Here is a 22330-nt window from a genome sequence, read left to right on the forward strand (position 1 = left end):
TAATATGGCCTTTGTAAAGTATAGTTCAGACAGATCTTTAGTTGCATATGGATTGAACAAGAATTTAGTGCACATCACATTTTTTGAAACTGTTGTGACAACATATTGTTTGCCCGTGAGGCAAAATTCCCCTCAATGAAAGGATTTAGAACAATAATGGATCATTACTGACAGGAATCGCTTTACACTATTTTGTTTTTGTTTTTTTAAAGGGTAAAAGGTAATAAGCCATACCCTTATTTTATTGAAGATGTGTTTGAAAAAAAATGTTCATTAGCCTAAACTATTAAAAACAATTGTTACATTGTGTGGGTGTAGCCTGGGTAAGGCATCTCAGTATCTTCGTCAGCAGTGCTGTAGACATTATTTGAGAAGTACCTTTGATGGTGACTGAAAAATATAATGCTCCTAGAAGGAAAATGCATGAGTTTAAGACTTTTGTTAGTACGTTTTATGGCTTCTTAATCAAGTATATTTGTGATTATTTTGCTTACAGCTTTTTATGCAACTTGAAGCACTCTGCCCAAGAAAATTTGGGACATGGACTGAATATGCAAAAAAATACTGTGATGCACGTGTCAGGTACTGTGATTTCCTTTCTTTTTCTCCACCTATTGATCAGAACTTGGAAATTTCATTTCTAAAAGTTACCCATTCCCTTTATTCTTTGTAGTGTTTGAGAATGATTGGCTGCCATTGCTCATTGCAATGTTAAAGAGATAACTCATAGTGTTGCGTGTTGCACTGCTCACTAATTTTTTTGTTTCTTACTGTTATCTTTTTGAGGGAGAAAAAGCAGAATTGATAAAAAAAATGATGTAAGCCTGTGTCAAAATACCACAACAAAAGCCCCTTAAAAGTCATATTTGAAAGGAAGTAAAAACTATTACTCATTAATCTAGTAAAGTAACTTCTTATCTTTTATGTTACTTTAGAATCATGACTTTATTGTGTTTGTTTTGCCTGAAAAAGTAACTAGTTGCATTCACAATGGTCCAAAGCACATTGCAGAAATAATCCAATTTAAGACTGCTTTAACTGCCCTGCTTCAGTACTAGGGGATTTTGGGAACTAGTTTTGTGAGACATTTTGCCTTCTCTCTCAAAGAGTTCTGGGGCCACAATAAACTAGAATTCCCAGGATTCCCTAGCACTAAGTCAGGGCTGTTTAAGCAGGCTCAAATTGGATTATTTCTGCAGTGTGTTTTGAATCAATGTTACTCTTAACATGTTTATTCTAAGCTGTGCTACTAATCAGGCATAACCTTGAAAGTAGCAATCAGTTCTGTTTGCTATAACTGGAAGTACAAGATTTCAGAGTCCTAACATTTGCTTTTATTTGTGGAGGAATTATGCTGTTGTAAGCCTAGGCCGCTCATGGTGAACTTTTCAGGGACTGAGTGGCCAAACTCAAAGGTGTTACCAGAGGCGGGACTTCCAGGGGCAGGACTTCCGCCTTCCAGGACATCCAGGGGCAGGACTTCCCTGGAGACAGCTAAAGGTCCGGAAGGGCAGGGGAGGTAAAAGGAGGAACGTCTCCTCTTCTTCAACTCTCCCGGGTCTTTAGCTCTTCTCTCACCCTCCCATCTTTCCATGTGCCCTCCAAAATGAGGGCACACGTGTACACTGAGCCCGTGCCATACGTGGGCTCCTTATGGGCGGCTTTCAGCATACGCTGAAGTTGCCTGAGAAATGGGTGTGCACCCTGCGTGCACGCATTGCTGTGCAGTGAGCACGAGCTCCATTATATCCAGTTGGGCTTGTGAATGGTGTGTGCGGCCACGCAGTGTGTACACAGCTGCACAGCAAGCATGAGCCCTATTATATCCAAGCTTTACGTCATATTTGCTTTACGTGAGGGGGGGGTCCAGAACAGATCCCGCATAAAGCAAGGGCCCACTGTAATAGTTTTGCTGCCATGGGCCTAGGCTACGAAGCCTTATTTCTGTAACTTAAAAGGAAGTAGTAAAATGGTGTCCTTATATAAAATGGCAAAAACTGAGGTTTGCTTTTTGTTTTTTGTTTTTTTGTTTTTTTATAATCTTTATTAAATTTTACATTTTAAAAGAAAAAACAAATCTATCCGACAACACAATGTTACAATTCATTAAATAAATAAAAAAGGTTTGCTTTTTGGATTGTTTAAAAAAATATTTTCAAGATATGAATGGTTGAATCCATGGATACAAAATCTGTGAATACAGAGGGCTGACTGTAGATAGTTCAGTAGCATCCTATTCTGGGTTGGGGTACAAAATGCTCACACCTGAGCTCATGTGTTTTGGGGGGGGGGTTGCACATGAAATCTTCCCCCATATTTCTTGTCCCTGCATAATTCTTGTCCTTGCTAGATTATTCTCCCTGCTATTACAGATTTATTGGACAATACTTTGTTCATGACAGGACTGAGATAGTGTATATGACATTACAACCAGGGGTAGGCAAAGTGTCCCAGGTATTATAGGACTCCTGATGTTCTTCACTGTTGGCTGTGGTGGCTAGGATTGATGGGAGCTGTAGGTCGAAAACATTTGGTGGGCCAGCCTTTATCCATTCCCTTTAAAAAGCACGATGTAGTAGCAGTGTTCAGTCCCCCCTACATTTTTGCGGACTTGAAGTTCGCATCCCTCACCCGTTCACGAGTGGCAAATGGAGGGGGAGAAAATGGGGGGTGCGTCCACAGGGGCGCACCACCATGCAAGCCAATAGGCTTGAATATAAGCAATTTCCCACTTTTCGCCGGGGGGGTGGGGGTGGGGTGGGTGGGATCCAGAATGGATCCACCATGAAAACCAAGTGGCAACTGTATTTACTTTAATACTGAATTCTCGTGTGTGTCTTGAATCTGTCTTGCTTTTGCTGGTCAAAGCAAACCTGGGACAGACAGGAAAAATCAATGCAATGCTTGTTTGCCACTTAAAGAGACAACTTTGATACCACTATTTTATATAGGAGCCATGGCTTAGGAGGAGTTATATTTTATTCTAAGGTACCTAAAACATTACTGAGAGATCACCAGTGCTTCATATGCAGAATCCATCGAGATACTCAGTTTAATGTTTGCCTTATTTTGTAGAGGTGTTGAATGCTGATCTAGTATTTGTTTGTGTGCCTCCCCCCTTTTTTTGTTAAATCAAATGTTAGCAGGTGTTGATTTAAATTTGTTGTCTTGTTTCAGATTTTTTGGTAAAAAGCGACAGTGGGACTGTAGAGGAGCTTCAAATTTAGATGAACTGCACCAGTTACTCAGTAATGTAATGATCAGGAGACTGAAGAATGATGTTTTAACCCAGTTACCACCTAAAATCAGACAGCGAATTCCTTTTGATCTTCCCAAAACTGCTGCTACGGTAAGCTTGCGTACTGGTTAACAACCTTTCTGCTTCTGGCAAGGAGCTACTCTAATAACAGTGATGTGATGATGGCTATAATTCATTTTCATGGGTATAGTGTCTGAAGAAAGTACACAGACAAGCATGCTCCAGAATCTCTCACTACACTAGCCTGCACAGGTTCAGGAGTTCTGTACATGACTACCTATTCATGAAGCTCTATTATTAAAAAAGAACTGATTCTCTGAAAAATACAATTCTGATTTAGCAGAAACCACTGTGTTTAACACTGATCCTGTTCTTTTCAGGGTGAGGGCAAATCTCTGTGTACTGAATGGTAAATTGCTTGTGTACCTTATTGTTTTCTTTTTAGAAAAATGGGGAGAGAGTCTGATTAGAAGTCTGGTTTGCATTTAGGTGTTCTAAGTACAACTTTTCATACTAGTAACTGCTCTCTGCCCGTTGGTTCAAATACTTCATATACATCTGTATGACTTACAGTTTCCCATCCATCATAGAACTGTAGAAAGATGACCAAGGGCTGTCTACACTTGCCAGAGTAGGAAAGCTACAGTTAAAGCATCCTTGACTGATGGTCATTTGTTTACAGACCTCCAACAAAGGAGAATTCACGTCCTAGCTGTACTGCTCAATAGCTCTTGCCATCAAGAAATGTTTCAGAATGTTAGTCTAAATCTTCTTTCTCATAATTTGAATCTATTGGTTCTGGCCCAACCTTCTCAAGTAGCAGAAAACAAGCTTCCTCTGTGTTTCACAGCAAAGCCCTTCAGATATTTGAAATCTTCTCTTCTCTTCTCTCTGACAGTTTGAATAGTTAATATTGCAGATCACTTTAGGAACTTGACTGTGTCTTTTAGATATGAGCCTTTAATCTCTTTCTAGGTGATTATTTGCACCTTATGGCAGCATTTGCCCCTTTTTCCTTTAAGTATTTGGTTGCATCCAGACTAGAACATGCCAGAATTCCACTCATGGTAGAGGAATGGGATGGGGTGACATGCCAGGTGCCATCTCCTCTGTGGGCCCAGTGCTTTCATCACTCGTTGTAAGACCTGGAAGCTAGTACTCGGGGCTGTAGGCAGAAGGCAAAATTGCCACAATGCCCTTTTCCTCTAGCAGGAAGTTTCCTCTGAATTGCTGTTCCTCTACAAATGTTGGGGGGAAAGCCTTTACTTCAAGGACACGCTAATGTGGATCATGCTTATTTAACACTTTTTGCTAAATGCGACATTCAGTTGTTCATAGAAACAAGGCATGTGTATCATTTCTTGCACTGAATGCCATATTTCTATTAGAGTAAATGCGTATCTTTCAAATTCTTAAAAGATGTGTATGTGTGTGTGTGTGTTGCCAGTTAAATTCCACTTCAGTAACATTTGTCCCTGTCAAAAAACCAATATAATTAATACTACATACTCAATGGAATTTTTGATGTTTTCTGTGGCCAAGAGTCCCATTGATAAATTTCAAAGGTTCCTCATGCTACAGAACAAGGAGAAAGCATGAACTTCTCACATGATGCTTACAAGCCTTTCCCATATTTAAAATAGTACTTTGTCTTATGTTGTTTTGTACCCAAGCTGTGTGCCTAAGTTTCCATCTTAGGATTACCTTAGGGTTACCATATAATGGGGTTTTCTTGGCTGGATTTGTGGAGAGGGGGCTTGACATTGCTCTCTTCTGAGGCTGGGAGAGTATAGGTTTCCCAGGGTCACCCAGTGGGTGAGTGGAGATTTGAACTTTTGTCTCCCAGAGCCCTAGCCCAAAACTCAAACCACTACACCACACTGACTCTCACTTTATCTAAATAGTTTAAAATAATGAATAAGCACATTAACCTACTATTTGATTACCATATATGCAGAAATAATCAACCATGACACTGTAAAAGTATATTACTGTTTTGGGGCTGCATCGTAATATTTTGAAGCACTTTTTTGTTATCTCTGACACTTAACAGAAAATAGTTTCAGATGTTGATTTACGATCAATATAAGATGAGTTCCTTTGTTATATTTTACTCCTTGCTTTCCTTAGGGCTGCTATACTCAGTAGGGACTGTCTTCCCTCTACAGTAACATTGTTCTAGGAAGAAGCTGACAAATTTATGAGCTATTGTTCTCTTTTCTACAGCAAAAGTAGAGGAAATATATTCAAAAGAAATGTAATTGTTTTGCCCTTTCACGATTTTTGACTCTAAATATTGTTTTATGCTCCCATGCAGGAATTTAATGCTAGCTTTGAAGAATGGGAGAAATTAATGAGGGCTTCACATTTAGATTCTACAGAAAGTGACTTTGTCCAGGTGATGGGCCTCATTACCCGGATGTTTAAACAGACTGCCATTGCCAAGGTAATTTTGAATTGTTTTGCAACTCTTAACCATTTCTTGTAAGAGTTGTACAACCTGTGCCTGTATTTACAGTCTAGAAGTATACAAAAATCTTTCTTTGTATTTTGTCTGAATTGTGGCTCCCAAATATAAAGTGTTTTTTCTATCCTTATATGTTGGCCAGACTCAGATAAAATGTTAAACTCTTGTGGCACTGAATATTGGGTTGGATCTATAGGTGCTCTTGCATGAATCAATACTTTCCATACATTGGAATGGAAGCTTATACTGGACCAAAGATGTTTGGTCCAGTATAAGCTTCTATTGGAAAGGGATATAGGATGGGAGATTATGTTTGCAGAATCTCCCAATAGTACCTCTCATGTTTTTGTGCAAGGTCACCCAAAAGATTTTCAGGAAGATGTGATGAATCTGTGAAAGTCATCTTTTTCACCCACTTTCATTCATGGAAACCTTCGCCGGATGGGAACATTTTCTACCCACAAAAGTCTAATCCTGTTTCTCTAGATTATTGATCCAAGAAACCACAACATTATTGTGGATGTTATCTAGCTTCAAGTCAACTCAGACATACTGTGATCCTATCACAGTGTTTTCTTTGCAACATTTATTCAGAGGTTTGCCAATGCTTTCCTCTTAGGCTGAGAAAGTATGACTTGCCCAAAGTTACTTAAGAGGTTTCCATGGCTAAGCAGGGATTTGAACCCCAGTCTCCCAGGGTCCTTAAACCACTGCACCATTCTGAATCAAAACAGCAGAATTATCTGGTTATAATAAGGCAAAAGTCTTGTTCCTTTGGAAGATGGCCTCAGGTTTTCAGGCAGAAGAGCCCCCATGTTAAACTGTCTGTAGAATAATAGCTGGTGCCAAGAAAGATATTTTAAGTCTGGATACTATACTTTGATGCTGGTTTTATTTTGATTACCATGTATCCTTTCTTTTCTGGACCTGTACTGGTAGAAGTATTCAGTGTTTCAGAAAACCACTAGGCTTTCTCAGGCATTTCTTTGTGCTCCTGTTACTCTCACCCTGGACAGGTTACTCCTGAAGGCTAGAATTCTTGGAAGAAGTGTGGGGTGTGCCTGATGGGGTGACAAGAAGGGATGGTGTATTGCTAGAAATAGTGTTCATCTTTGCACAAGCAGAAGTGTCTTTCTTCATGGACAAGACAATAACAAATCCACCCTTTTGTAGATGTGTGCATGTAGATCTATAAGATACACTTGTAACAGAATATGGTGCAATGGATTGCTTTTTATTAACTTGGTGTGCTTTAAATGATGTTTTATTGGAGAACATAAAAAGAAAATAACATTTTGTATCAGTGCTATTTTAATTTGCACCTCAGCACAAAATGTTTTTAACCTTTAACACTTCCTTTCTTATTATTCAAAGAAAACTTAGCATTCTTTGCATGTTTTAGGCAGGAGCAGTGAAGGATTATATCAAAATGCTGCTGGAAAATGACAACCTTAAGTTTCTAGTTTTTGCTCATCACTTAAGTATGCTCCAGGCATGTACAGAAGCAGTTATAGAAAGCAAGGTAAGTGTGCCTCATTTGGTCAGTATTGAAAGTGGTACAATTTATTAGCATAAAAAGGCATAAAGGAATCTTAGCACATTTGAGACTGAGAAGAATTTTTTGGCATAAGCTTTTGGGGATTCAGTCCATGCATCTTATGTGGTGAAGTGCACAAAAGCTTTTGCTACAAATTTTTTCTTTCATGCATGTCTCAAAGATTCCTTTATGTCTCTGGACATAGTGGATTCCTTTATGTCTCTTTTTATTTAGCTAAACAGCCTTTTAACACTTTTATTAATTACACACATGTATGTGTTCTTTTCAGTGATGACAAATACATTTGTTAAAGGTTTACTCACAAGTTGATGTCTGTAGCATCTTGGGCATTGTGTTAACATTATGATTTGCAACCTACTCATTATTGTGTGTTTACCTAATCATACAGTCCTATTCTTACTTTTTATAAACTATCATTTGTTTATACTCTCCAATCTGCATGTACATGAACCTGTGGTATAAAATTAAGTTATGTTTTAAATTGGAATTTTGTAATTGTGCTGGCCAAATGGCTGTAATAAAGTTTGTTGTTGTTGTTTGTTAATACTGCAAGCATAATAGCACATTTATTCTCTGATCCCACCTTTTCTGTGGAACTTTAGTCATACAATTCTGTTTCATACTCTCTTGCAGGGTTAGGAATCGTGCAGCCTTCAGATATTGGTGGATTGTATCTTCCACCTACTCTAGCCAGCGTAGCCAATGGTAGGAACACTGGGCATAGCAGGCTGACAATATCTGTATTGGTGCATGGCTGCACGATTTCCACTTTTCCTCTAGTGTAACAAAATGTAAGAAATTTAAATAATTCATCTTCTCCTGTTTATCCCTACCCCCATTTCTGTCTCTTTTCTATACTGAACTATAGATTCTTCTTTGTGGTCTTTGTGACTCACACTCATGGGATTCCTGCATCTGTGCAGCCTATCCATATTAAACTATAGTGTGTGAGCTACTCAGGGCAGCAAACTGTACTATCTCAAGTGCCATCCAGGTACAGCTGTGGCAGAGAAGGGAAGCAGGCCTACTATTATCCCTCCTGAGAATCCTATTTCTCAGCAAGCACTCATTGAGGTAGAAGAGAGACAGGAAGCAGGACCACTTTGTCTTCTCTGCTAAGAAGACAATGGAGTTTGGTTCCTTCTTTCTTTCAGCTGTTTTCATTTCAGTTGAGAAGAAAGAAACGAGAAGAAAAATTACTGTCTTGCAGCATTGCAGCTCAGTCTAAGAACCATGTAACATTAAGAAGTGGTGCATGAGTTTTCTTGTTTTTCTTTCCTTTCCCTGTTCCTCTTTTCTTTTGCATCATGTGGTCTGTTTGTTTTAGATTGTAAATGTGAGGAAAGGACTGTCTTTTTTTATTGATATGGATTTCACTCTAAAAAACACGGTAAAAGCTCTTTATATAATACAATTAAGTAAATGTACATTGATGAAATTTCAGCTTGTAATGTCTCTCTATTGGAAGAGGAGGCATAGTGAACCCAGAGCCTGGTTCCAGTTCTTTTGGAGGATGTAGGGGAAACTTTGAAATAGTCTCATAATACCCTGGCCCGTGATTATAAATTAGACCAGCAATTCCTGATCATTTAACTTTAACTTTCATGTAAACCCAAGGATTCCTACTCTTCAGTGCCAGGTTATTGTTTGTCTTACTACTTGTGTTATAGACTCGTTATATTCGAATAGATGGAAGTGTAGCTTCATCAGAAAGAATAAACCTTGTCAACCAATTCCAGAAGGATCCAGATACTAGAGTGGCCATACTGAGCATTCAGGCTGCAGGTCAGGTAAGAAAATATACAAGAACCTAAATTTCTTTTATGAAGAAGCTAATGATTGTGGCACTTGAGCAGTGTTCATTTGAGCTGCTGCCTTTAAAAAAAAACACTATTGTCGGTCACATAAAAAAAGTAAAAGAGTTTTATGAATTGTCTTGGTGTGGTCATTTCATGTGTAAGAAAATCCCAGATAAAGTTATCTGCAAGAGGTGAATTCACCATTTTGCCAAGCTGTAAGACAGTAGCATTCCTGGTATCAATATGGAGTGGGAAATCATGCTCGTATAGAAACCAGTGTAGATTGATGTGGCTTAAAAAATGTCAGTCATTTTCCTGGTGGAACTCAGGTAGAAACAGAAACTCATTTCGGTTTCTTGTGGGAATGTTGTAGTACAGTACTGTATGTTGTTTCAGTCCATGTAAACAGATCAAAATAGTACAGGTTGAGTCTCTCTTATCTAAAACGCTTGGGACTAGAAGCATTTTGGATTGTTTCAGATTTTGGAATATTTGCATATTCATAAGGAAATATTTTGGAGATAGGGGCTCAAGTTTAAATATGAAATTAATTTATGTTTCATGTACATCTTATACACAGCACCTGAAGGTAAATTTATGCAAAATATTTTTGATAATTTTGTGCATGAGACAAAGTTTGGGTACACTGAACCATCAAAAACCAAAGGTGTCACTATCTCTGGTCCAAAACACACTGCAGAAATAATCTAGTTTGAGGTCACTTTAACTGCCTGGTTCAGTCCTAGGGAATCCTGGGAATTGTAGCTTATTATGGCACCAGAGCTCTCTGACAGAGAAGTCACGAAACTATAGTTCACAGAATTCCCTAGCATTGAGCCAGGGCAGTTAAAACGGTCTCGAACTGGATTATTTTTGCAGTATGTTTTGGACCTGACACACATTTGGACAATTTTGGATTTTGGAGTATAAGATTTGGGATTTTGGAATTTCAGATAAGGGAGACTAACCTGTAGTCAAATGCCTTCAATGAATTCCTTCCAGGATACCCAGTGAATGAAATGGGAGCCTTTATGGGCTGAGAGGTGATATAAAAATAGGTTAAATAAATAAATAAAATCAATTTAAAATGCAGTACCAGAAAAATATTAGATATAGTGTGCTTACTAGTTGGTTACCAGTCCCCCTATGAGCCTCAGTTTCCTGAAAATATACTCTAGTTGATTACCAGGTCCTCCAAGACAGTATGAGAAATTGCACTGAGAGGCCAACAGAGTGGATGGTGAAATGACAAAAACTTTCCTTCCCAGTCTTCCCCCAGAATGAACCTCTGTTGATCATAGTCCTTTCCATGAACAGAATTAGCCCTTCATTTTGGACAGGGACAGCTCAGTATCCAAGTTATGTAACCTTATTCCATTTCCCCTAAGCTGCTTCTAACATTCTGATCTATATTTAGTGAAATGATGAAAAAGATGGAAATATCAGCAAAATTGTTGCTTTAATGTTTACTTTTTTGAACTACAACCGTCTCTGAGTTTTCATGACAGTTTGCTGTATACTTTTTGGAAAAAGGTGATCTATAAATACTAGTTTCTTCACTCTGTTTAGGGTTTAACTTTTACTGCTGCAACTCATGTTGTTTTCGCTGAACTGTATTGGGATCCTGGACACATAAAACAAGCAGAAGACAGAGCGCATCGGATTGGACAGTGCAGTTCTGTGAATATCCATTATCTAATTGCAAATGGAACAATGGATCCTCTTATGTGGGCAATGTTGAACCGCAAGGTATACCATTGCATTTAAAACTGTTTTTTTTTTTAGATAATGTGGATTAAAAATTGCTCCCAAAATCAATGGGGGATTGGGGTTTTGATTGCCTTTTGATCAATGGGCTGCACTTCTCCACCCTGAGCTAAAGCCCTCAGGTGTCTACAATAGTGCCTCCTTGAATTTTTGATGTTTTCTCTTTCCACAGTGCTGGTCCCTGAACCATTGGCTGTTAATCCCTAAAGAATTTCCTGAAAAGAAAAAAATCAGTTACAGTGGTACCTCGGGATACGAAATACCCAGGTTACGAAATTTTCGGGATACGAAAAAATCCCATAGGAAATCATTGTTCCGGGTTACGAATGTTTTTTCGGGATACGAAGAAAATTTTTGGTGCTTTTTTCGGCTTTTTCGCACGAAACGCGGCTTTTCCCCATTAGCGCCTATGGCAATTCGGCTTACGAAGGCTTTTCGGGTTACGAAAGCGGCCGCGGAACGAATTAATTTCGTAACCCGAGGCACCACTGTATAGCCAATGGGAAACAGTATGGTGCTTGTGCCAGTCCCTGGCACAATGGGAAAAAATAATTGCTAGTCCCCTACATGAGATAGCCAGAGAAGCACTGTTTTAGCTTGTAAGCCACAAACTATTTTTGTTTGTTGTTTTGTTATGCAACCAACCAGTGCAAGTTTGGTTTTGTTTTCTTTTTCTTACCGTTGTTATATTTGCACCTTCACAATATTGAGTATCTTGTGTATATGGTGATATCAGTGCAGTTGTTAACTCCTGATATGCACAAGATACTCAATACTGTGAAAGTGTCAAATATAATAATATATTGACCCAAACACTCTAAAGGAACTAGTTCCAACTTGATTTTGGAAACTAAGCAGGGTCAGCTATGGTTAGTGCTTGGATGGGAGACAACCCAGAAATACCAGGTATTGGAGACTATAGTTCATAGGAAAGCAAACATTCTTTGAATATTCCTTGCCTAAGAAAACCCTATGAAATTAATGTGGTCTCCCATTTATCAAGAGGTGATTTAAAGGCACATACGTATTCAAAACAGTCCTGGTCAAATCCATTTCCATTCCTAGGTTGTAACATGAAAAAATGTGGAAAACTCAAGAAGGGCCGGTGAAAATACATCTGGAAAGCACTGTAGCTTCCCTTTTATCTACAGTAGGATGAAAGTTTATTCTTTGCAGTCTGCACAGAAATGCAGCATTCAGCAGATGATGCACAAAATAAACTATTCCTCCTCTGCCTGCCTGGTTTGTAGAAGTCAAGGTTGTTGTTGTTGTTCTTTTTTTAACTGACAAGCCAAGTTAAAAAAAAATGCAGGCTATTACAAATGGATTGTTTACAAGGCTGGTTAAAATATTTCAGTTACATTTGGAAGGTAAACCAAAAGTTTCATTTTAATGTCTAACAAGTAATTTTAAAACAGGTTAACCTGAACTATTAAAAGAAATATAAGATTTGGAAATAACATAGATGTAAACCTGATTTTACAAACAAAGAAGAACCTATTATAAATCTTCTAAGATGTCCATATTAAGCTTCAGTGAAATTCGTCTTCTCACAATTTATTTATTTTAAATTATATCTTGTTTCTTGTGGCAGTTTAAAATGATAAGAATGGAAATAATAACTTCAGATAACCATCCTTTTTAAATATCTACTTTAGAAGAACCCATTTCATCAGTTTACTATCAGTATTCCAGACTTATGTCAGAGCTGTTCATGAGTGAACAGAAGGACTTCTAAAAATATTTATGTTCAGCAGCTTTTGAGAAAACAGAAGGTGACATCAGCTGCTACATCTTCCTTGTACAAGAGTACGTGTAGCCCCCAACTAGAACTCACCAGCAAGACTGCCTAAAATGATTTTTAATCATGGGGCTGTTGCATTGTTGGAGACATTTGGGGGATCACCAGGTTCCAGAAGATGTGTTTTGACAGTATCTTCACCTTTGGGAAGATTCCTTGCTTTCACCACCAAAAGCAGAATTGGTCTGACTTGTGAGAGGTGGGATCACCTTTGCAGACAAAATGGTGCACAATCTCCCAGGGATGATGGGAGTTGTAGCTCTTCACCTCTGGCTCGAACTCACCACCTTGTTATGCACCGCGCTGACCAGTTTTGGCCAGTGGTTAAAGCTTTGCTCTAAAGCAGCAGAGTTACAGAGAATAGGCTGAAGACCCTGACAAACTCTCCAAGCCTTCTCACTCTTGCTTCCATAGAAGTCTTCACCCTTCTTCAGGATCCTGCTGGTTCTTGTATCTTCACCCAAGACACCAGACAACTCAGTAGTCTTATATAAAAGATCTACTTTATTCTACTATATACAGCTCCAAAACTATCCAACACAACAATACTACCCACAAAATACATTGGGATTCATAGTCATTATTATAGTCAATGCAAGATACCACCCACTGTTGTCTGTTTCCACCCAGTAGGCGTGTACACCATTCTCATTGGTTCTCTTGGTTCATCCCATAATTAATGATTTCATCATCTCAGCCTTGACCACTTAACAATTCTCAGGTGTTCTCAATTATCCACTTTGCATTTCTGTCCTTGGCATTTAGGACTTGTTAATTGTATTACCATTTACACCTGTGTGGCCTCTAATTTGCTTCTGCTGAGTCACCCTGACTCTCACATACAAGTTTTATTTCATCTACTGTATATCCCATGTTGCTTTTTCCTTAACATTTCTCTCCAATGTTCTCTACTCAGCTAAACAGTAAACTGTGCAAAAGATTAACAGGTGGAGGAGTAAAAACCCCAACTAGTGTTGAAGTCATGGAATCTCTATTTAGTCACTATCTTAAGATGTAATGTGTGAGGAGGTTGTCGATACTCAAATCAGGCAATAGTTTTGTAATGAGAACCAGTGTGGTGTAGTGATATGTATGCTGGACTATGACTCTGGAGTCGTTGGTTTGACACCATAGAAACACTGAGTGACCCTGGGCAAATCACATTCTCTCAGCCTCAGAGGAAGGCAAAGGCAAATTTGAACAAATGTCGTCCTTCAATCAAATCTTGTCCTTTGAACAAATCACAGTTCATACATCACAGTTCTGTGATACTTTCTTCTTGTACAAAAGGCTGTTACATAGTGCTGCTGAGATGAAGACACAAACAATTGTTCATCTCCTATTTTGGGGAATAGAAATCCCAGCTATTACCCAGATCTGATTCTGTTCCTAGATAGAGTACATTATTTATTGATGCTCTGATTTATTTATATGGCATCATCAGCATATGTTGTTCTGTAGAGAAATGAAAGGGGGAGAAAACCCACATTGCTGCCAGTGGTGTACAGTCTGTTCCTTAGTATGTGTGTATATATTTATTTTATTTAAGGCATTTCTCTGCCACCTCTCAGGAGCCCAGATAAAAATATTTAAAAACAGACTAATACAACTCCAGAGAAGCAACATGGAATAGTGGTTTGAGTGTTGGGTTAGGACAGTGGGAGGCCAGGTTTCAAATCCCAGATCAGGCATGGAAACACACTGGGTGACCTTGGACAAGTGACATTCTCTCAGACAGCGGAAGATAATGGCAACCTCCCACCCCAAACAAATTCTGCCCAAAAGACCCAATGATGGGTTTGCCCTAGGGTCACCACAAGTTAGTAATGGTGAAAGCACAGAACAACAACAAACAATTCCTTTAAAATAGTTGTAAAGTGATGGTTAATTAAAACAGGCAGAGCATCCACCCCTAGTTTTTAAGGACCAGCAGGCACGTGAAGCAGAGCAGTCTTAGCTGCCCAAAAGAGATTGAGCCAGCCTGACCTCCCTTGGGAAGGAATTTCATAATTAGGGTGGTGCTACAGAGTAAGTCCTGTGTATGCACTAACCTAACCTTGCAGAGTGATGGCACATGCAACAGGGTCTCCATGCCTGGTGGAAAACAGATGTGGAGAGTTTTGTATTAACAAAGCTGTAGATAATTCTAACAGCATATGAGCCAGCGTTCCAAAAATTGAAATCTTTTTTCATTCTCCCACATACAGGCTAAAGTTACAGGCACCACATTGAACGGCAAGAAGGAAAAACTGCAAGCACAAGAAGGTGACAGAGAGAAATGGAATTTCCTGAATTTTGCTGAAGCCTGGACTCCAAATGAAAGTCTAAATGGAACAAAGAATGAGGTCTTATTTACCCATGTAAGTGTGTACAGATAAAGATATCATGATGTTTTTCTGGGGCTAAAGCTACATTTATTGTGTATTTACACTGATGTTTCTTGTATTGGTGTGAGTTACACTGCATGAATGTCTGTGTTATCTGCTGGTTTATAAATGTAATTACACACAGTTGATTAAATCCTGCTTCATTTCATCACTTGAATTTTAAAAATCTAAAAAAAGAAGTTAAGGTGTTTTTTTTTAAGGGTCATAACTATGTTTTGACTTTAAACGAGCCTTATTGGGAAATCTGTTCTGCTGGAATTATCTGTGTTCACTGGTGACTAGTTTGAAGGGAATTTTAGTGTGTTTTTCTCACACTGGTTGAAAACCCATGTCTCCATGGGTATTAGTAGTCTGAAAATGAGCAAAGTTGATCTGGTAAGTCAAGAAGATGAAATGAGGTGCTGAAGTTTAAAACTAATCTAGCAAAACTGGTTAAGATATGCTTGCTGCAAGATTAAGTTTGGCATCTTGTTCAATATTTATGAAATCAGAATACAGCCTTGGGATCTCATAACTTGGGATTCATGCTTCCGATTGTTAGTGACCAAATACGATACCCAAAACCTATCTCTTAAACCAGGAGGTATCCCAGCTGAAGGGTTTCTGAAGCACTGCAAATCAGTACTCTAGGAAATGATGATTGTAGCACTCTCTCATTCATGGGGAATAAGGAATCTTTCCAGCTGTCCATCTCAATGTTTTCCATGGTTGGGAGAGTGTTATAGTCATCATTGCCCAGCACTATGTTCTGCTGCCCCTTGGAAACTTCGGCTCAAATGCTGCCTGGCTTAACTGGTAAGTTTTTTGATGGAATGGCATCAGCAGAAATAGGTATGACGATGGAGCTCCTTTGCCAATGCAAGATTTCAGCCACTCTCCCTACCACCCTGTACATGCTTAGTCAGGAGTAAGTCTCAGCGATCTTTTTTAGACCTTTTTGTCTGCCTTCAAGTTGATTCTGACTTGTAGCGATCCTAAGGCAAACCTATCATGGGATTTTCTTGGCAGGATTTGTACAGAGGGGGTTTGCCTTTCCCTTCCTCTGATGCTGAAAGAGTGTGACTTGCCCAAGGTCACCTAGTATGTTTCCATGGCTGAGCCATTTGATCCCTGGTCTCCTGAGTTCAGACTGCTACACCATGCTTAGACCTAGTTTCCTGGAAATGTGGGAAGTTGCAGTGTAGAAGTAGCAGCTTCTGTTTACTCCTCTGTTGTTCTCCAGTCATCCTTCCTTCTCTCTAGCAATACCCTTCTATTCTCATTTTTACACAGAGCCCTGCACATTTCACTGACATGCACACACAGAGAGTCCACTCTCCTCCAATCAGATGTAGACACACTGTAGACATACTTCTCCAGCTAATTTTGCAGCAGACACATACACTGTCAGAAAAATTCAAACACACACACAGCCAGAAACAGACACATGCAATGCCACTCTAAATACATCTTTTCTGAGCTCTTCATTTCTCTCTTGAGCCAAGGGCAACACAGCTCCCAAGACTACTCAGTCTCCGTATAATTCAATTTTTATCCTCACCCTATTCTCCTGCCTCCAAGCTTCTGTCTGTTGCAACTTCAAGATTAGTTGTTCCTGATGGTGTATCAGGAGCCCTCTGCTGGCAGGAAACAGAAAGATGACAGGACAGGAGAGACAGCCTGTTGTTTCAGTGCTGAACTGCTCCAGTTGTTTTGCTGTTAAATCTTGAGCTTTGAACATCTAAATTTTCTGCATTTCTAGATTGTTCATGCTTCCGTTTTTTTAAAAAAAAATGACCAGAATTGGTTTGGTAAATCTCTACTAATAAGTGTTACATATTTTTTAGATATAGAAGTGTTAGTCTATAGAATCAGAGATAGAGGTGTTATAGATATAGAGGTGTTAGTCTACAGAATCAGTACATAGAGAGATCTTGTAGCACCTTTGAGTGGAAGAACTGAAAGAAAGAAATTGGCAGCATGAGCTCTTATAGAATTCAGTCTACTTCTTCAAATGCATTTAGTGGAGTGGAAGCCAGAGACAGTCATATATATGCCATTGGTATGTGAGGATGTCAATACAAATTACAAATCCTTTGTGTATGGAAATGATGTTGCAGGTCCAGTTTTAACGATGGTAGTTAGTGCACAAAGGCATAGGAAACTGGTCTTTGTGCATGGAGATGAACTGGCAAATCCAGTTTTGCAATGGGACTAGCCTGTGGTGAGGAGAATAGATGAATGTAGGGCAACCCCATGAGATTGGGGGTCAGACACTATGATCACAAAAATGTGTACATTGCCTTTCGTTCTGGTATTTCATGTATTCATTTCAAACTCTATAAACTATTCACAAATGATCAGTTCAGTTGTTACAAAAATGTGTAGATTGTCTGTCATTCTTATATTTCATGTATTCATTTCAAGCTCTATAAACTATTTTACATCAAATACTTAATGGAGACTACTAGGGCTCTACATCATTAACAGGTTCTCCAGTGAAACCAATACTCCTTCCCAATCTAAAGGCCCATTATATTTGTAAACAGGAGGCTAAATCCAATGTTAGTCCCAGTTATAGTAGATCCATTACAGTGAATGGTATTGTTAGTTACCAGTTATGTAACTCCAATTTATTTCAGTGGGCCTACTCTAGTTGGGACTAAAATTGAATTTCACCCAACAATGGGCTGAAAGAGACCGGTAACTTCAGCTGGCTTCAAGCCGGCTTGAGGGCATGGCATTTACATGCACCACACCCTCAAGTCACCCAGAAGTCATGATATAGTCATGATGGCAATTACACACTGAGTGGCTTCAGGGTGACACACATGCATGAAGTATTTGACGTAAAATAGTTTATAGAATTTGAAAGGAATACATGAAATATAAGAACGACAGGCAATGTACACATTTTTGTGAAAACTGTACTGATCATTTGCCAGCTTATACTGGTCAGAAATAATAGACTTAATAATAGTCCCCTCACATTTTTTTAATATGTCAGTTGTCTATTACAACTCATTTTCATTACTGAAAAAAGACTGGCTATGTCTAAAAGGCTGAAATTGAAAATATAAAAATAAATAAATGGAACAGAACAAATATAATAAAGATTTCTCCCTGTATGTTTTTATTGATTTTTGACATATAATACATTAATCACATGACATATAATATCTTCACAGTCACCCATGTGTGTTAATGCATATTAGTTTGTCTTCTTTCCTAGTTTGAAAAGGAAAAGCAGCATGATATCCGTACTTTCCTGTCACCAAAGCCAAATCCAGAGCGAAAGCGGAAAAAGGGTTCTTGTGACAACTCTCCTCAAGAGGAAAAGAGCATAGAGAGTGGCAATTCTTTGGACTCTGAGGAACTAAATGAATTGGATATACCTTGTAAGGAAGCAAAGAGACCAAGAGCTTTAGAACCATCTACACCAAAGAGTTCTTCTAGGGAAGGAAGGAAATTGCTTTCTCAAGAATCTGACTACTCATTTAAAAAACAAATTACTGAAGAGAACTTTGGTACTCCTTTATCTCATTCAAGGAAAGATTCTGTTCCTGAAGCAATCTGGCATTGCAGTCTGTGCACTTACAGTAATAATTCACTGCTACCTTATTGTGAAATGTGTGAATCTCCACGGCGAAGGAACAGTAAGTAAACTACTGTGCTTCAGTCAAGATTTTTCTCATTTGTGATAAAAGTGCAGCCATTTTTTAAAAATGACATAACAAAACACTTTAAAATATGAGGTATTTGAAGCAAAATGTGGTAGATACCTTCTAGATGTGTGTGTGTTTGTGTGTGTACATGTGCCATCAAGTCTCCTGTCAACTTATGCTGGCTTCATGAATTTCAGAGGGTTCTCTTAGGTAAGAAATGATCAGGAGTGGTTTTGCCAGTTCTACTTCTGAAATATAGCCTACAGCACCTGGTATTCATTTGCAGTCTCCCATCTGAGTACTTGATACATATCTTAAAATCTAGACTTTAATAAAAAAAACTACAGAACTTGAAAACAATTTTCAGACCTTAAAAAAGAGAATGAAAGCATACTGTCAAGGAATATTAATTAAAGAGGTTATCAATAGGATTAGATGAAAACCCAAATACAGTGGATCCTCCACATTCACTGGGGACGCCCCATTACAGTGGAAGGCCAGCAAAAAACAAACAAAATTTTTAAATGTGAGAGAACATCTCTCCAGGAATCTAGTTCGTCCAGGGCAACTCTTTGGTCCACATCTGCTGGAATGTTGATAAATGCATAGAGAAGTGTTCTCTCTAGGAAGATCTAGGTCCACCAGCACAACATTTAGTGGAAGTTGACAACGGAGTTGCACTGGAGGACCTAGAGATTTCTGGAGAGAACATATTAATAAATTAGATGAATAAACACATCCGCAAAAGTCAAAACTGCACATGTGGAGGGCTAACTGTACTGGGATTTTATTTACATCCAAAACACACTGCAGAAATAGTCCATTTTCCAGTGATGGAGGTGGAAACATCCTATAACGTGGATTGATTCCATCTCTTGCTCTGAAATAGGCAGGAAAAGCAGACTTGAAGGAGTCAATGCCACCAGAGGGAGCAACCCCTACCATCCCTCAGTCTTTTTCCTGCCTCACTCCGAGTAGGCTGTGTTTTTCCTTTTTTCCTTCTTTGTCTTAAAGACTTTGATATTTCTTCTATTCTTCTTCTATTCATAATCTGTTCTCTCCTGCCAACTACCTGCAAAAACAGCTATGTTTTCTTTAGTCTTGCTCTATCCCTTTGACTTTCTAAGGGCTGAAACAAAGCACAGCAGCTTCTGAACTGTCTCTCCCTGCCTGGCTTTGTTTGATTAATATGTTCTCTCTAGGAATCTCTACTGTCCCATTCCCACTGGCTACAGCTCCTAGAATTCCCCCAGCAGCATAACCAGTTGCTTGCTGACTGGGGCGTTATGGGAATTGCAGTCCATAAAAATAATGTTTCTAAACACTGACATTTACACTGTTTAATTGGTGCTTGAGACCAGAGAGTGTTGCTGGTTTTGATCTATATATATCAAATCCGCAGAAGTCAGAGCAGCAAATGCAGAAGGCCGACTGTATATTAACAGTTCTTTCCTTAAGAACTGATTTGAAGTAATGTAATAGTAGTGTAGGAGTTGTTTTTAAAAATACAGTTGTTAAGCATTGAAATTTTATTGTTTTTCTATCAGTATGTAAAGAAGATGTAACTGTTATCACTGTGTTTTTTTTTTAGCATCAACAGTTACACAGAGTAAATCTCAGCTAAGCTCTGTATCTGTTCAGAGTGAAAAAGAAAATATAGTTCAAGATGTTCTCAGTCAAAATGAGATAGAGGAAACCAATAATGCTATCCGGACACAAAATTTAGGACTAAGTGAGCCATCTGACAGAAGGAAGGAAGAAGCTGCAGCTGGTGCAAATAAGGAACTGGCTTGTTTTGAGCAAGACCTCAGAGAAGGTAAGGGAAAGCCTACTTCCATTTGTAGCTAGAGATGTAAAATTTCTGGAAATGTTGCAGAATGAAAAGGGATTTGCTTCCAGAAAAAAATGAAATTTTTGGTAAAATGGATGGGGGGGGAATGCTGTTGTCATCTTGTACATATAAATGCATTATGTATAACTTTGTTTGGCTTAAAATTATCAAGATTGGTGCATTAAAATGACAGTTTATTCAGCCACTAAACACACATGAATGTTCTTTTTATTAAAAAAAAAACCCAAAACAAATGGAGCTACAGTACAAAGGAACCTCTTTAACAGTTTGTTAAAAACAAGTAAAAATCAATAAAAACAAAAGTAATCATCAGTATGAATAAAAGAGAGAGTATTAATTTGCCTCTTCTATTTCTTTGTTGTGTCAAGCAGACATAAAGCTTGTTTATTGTATATACCCAAGTATAAGTCTAGATATTTTAGTCAAAAATTGATCCAAAAAATTTAGCTGTACTTTAACTCTTATCCCAAAAAAGTGTAAGCACTTATATGTACTTTAACTCTTATGCCCAACAAAGTAATCATCGCCTTCTCTAAGGAGGGTGGCAAAAGATGAAAGCTTGATCCAGCCAAGAGCACCTAAAAGAAGCACCAGTCCCCTCTACTTTCTCTGCCACTGTGCCACTTATGACCCTTTTGAATGCCTGGACAGGAAAATTTCCCCATAACCACACCATGCCCTGTGAAACATGTCCTAGAGTGGTTCAAATTTGATCATCCAGGTGTTTTGGCCTTCAACTCCCAGAAGTCTCAGCCAGCTTGGCCAACAGAATTTCTGGGGGGTGAAGCCCAAATCATCTGGAAGACTAACATTTGGGAATCACTGAGGGTTGAAAACCTTCCAGAACAGATTTGAAGGAGGCACAGGGAGAGGAAAACAACAGCTCCTGTTGTTGCTATATGTGCCTGTCTACTACAGGCAAGGTAAACAGCTGCTGCCTCCAGACGCCCATATTGAACATGCACAAACAACAAAACACAGAGAAAGGAGGAAAGCAGATAAACTTGTCACAGTAGCTATCCTCAGCCTGTTGACAAAGTGTAGATCTTTAAATTAGGCACCAGAATGGCAATCATAAGAAAAGTAGAGGCTAATGAAAGGTGGAGGGGGCAATCATCACTGGATGTATTTTAGAAGAAGCTGTTAGGTGGTTTCTAGTGAGTTTGAAATGTTTTTCTGATCTGACCTAGTGGTTTCATTTCACATATGCATACCGTTAGTTTTGAATGAAAATTTTACTTAAACATGTGGACCTGTTCTTCTTCTTTTGGGTGGTGTAGAAACTTATTCTTATTCCTTCCATATAAATTCTGCCTCTGGTACGACATTTTCTGTTAAAGAAGTATTACTCAAGAACACATCTGCTTTGTTAACTGAAGTATCTCAGGCGCGTTCCAGACGTGCCAATAGTACATGCTCGGCATGTACTAGGGTTACGAAAGGGCGTCCTTTCCGGATGCCCTAACCCTAGTAGGTGCCGAGCACGTACAAAATGGTGGTGCCTTTTCTACATGGTGCAGAAATGATGCCACAAGTGTGCCATTGGCGCCTTGCGGCGTCATTACTGCGCTACAAAAAGAAGCCTTTTTTGCGGCTTCTTTTTCCACCGCCGGGAACCTTCCCCGCTTGGAGGCTGAGGCTTCCCAGCGGTGGAAACGGAGGCAGCGGCAGACTGCCCTTTTTGGGCAGTCTGTAAACCGCCGTGGTTAGCTTATAGAAGAGGACAATTTGAGCTAAGGTTGGAATTCATCACAGGAGTAAAGTTTTTATTTTAGCAATTTGTACATGTTGCAGTA

At 38.9% G+C, this 22330-nt stretch overlaps 1 protein-coding gene across 5 annotated transcripts in view; it reads left to right on the top strand.

Annotated features, from left to right (window-relative positions):
* ZRANB3 (zinc finger RANBP2-type containing 3) overlaps positions 1–22330 on the top strand; it is a 94196-nt gene that overhangs the window by 60717 nt on the left and 11149 nt on the right. For 4 of the 5 annotated variants that reach the window (XM_042444938.1, XM_042444937.1, XM_042444939.1 and 1 more), the window contains 9 exons: positions 497–582; positions 3178–3349; positions 5577–5705; positions 7129–7248; positions 8955–9074; positions 10653–10832; positions 14859–15011; positions 18250–18673; positions 20274–20498. In XM_042444938.1, the coding sequence (XP_042300872.1) occupies positions 497–582; positions 3178–3349; positions 5577–5705; positions 7129–7248; positions 8955–9074; positions 10653–10832; positions 14859–15011; positions 18250–18673; positions 20274–20498 (1609 nt within the window). The remainder of the gene's footprint in view (positions 1–496; positions 583–3177; positions 3350–5576; positions 5706–7128; positions 7249–8954; positions 9075–10652; positions 10833–14858; positions 15012–18249; positions 18674–20273; positions 20499–22330) is intronic. The other variant, XM_042444941.1, reaches the window with a different exon arrangement.

This window comes from Sceloporus undulatus, chromosome 1 (assembly GCF_019175285.1).
Source record: "Sceloporus undulatus isolate JIND9_A2432 ecotype Alabama chromosome 1, SceUnd_v1.1, whole genome shotgun sequence".
Lineage (NCBI taxonomy): Eukaryota > Metazoa > Chordata > Lepidosauria > Squamata > Phrynosomatidae > Sceloporus > Sceloporus undulatus.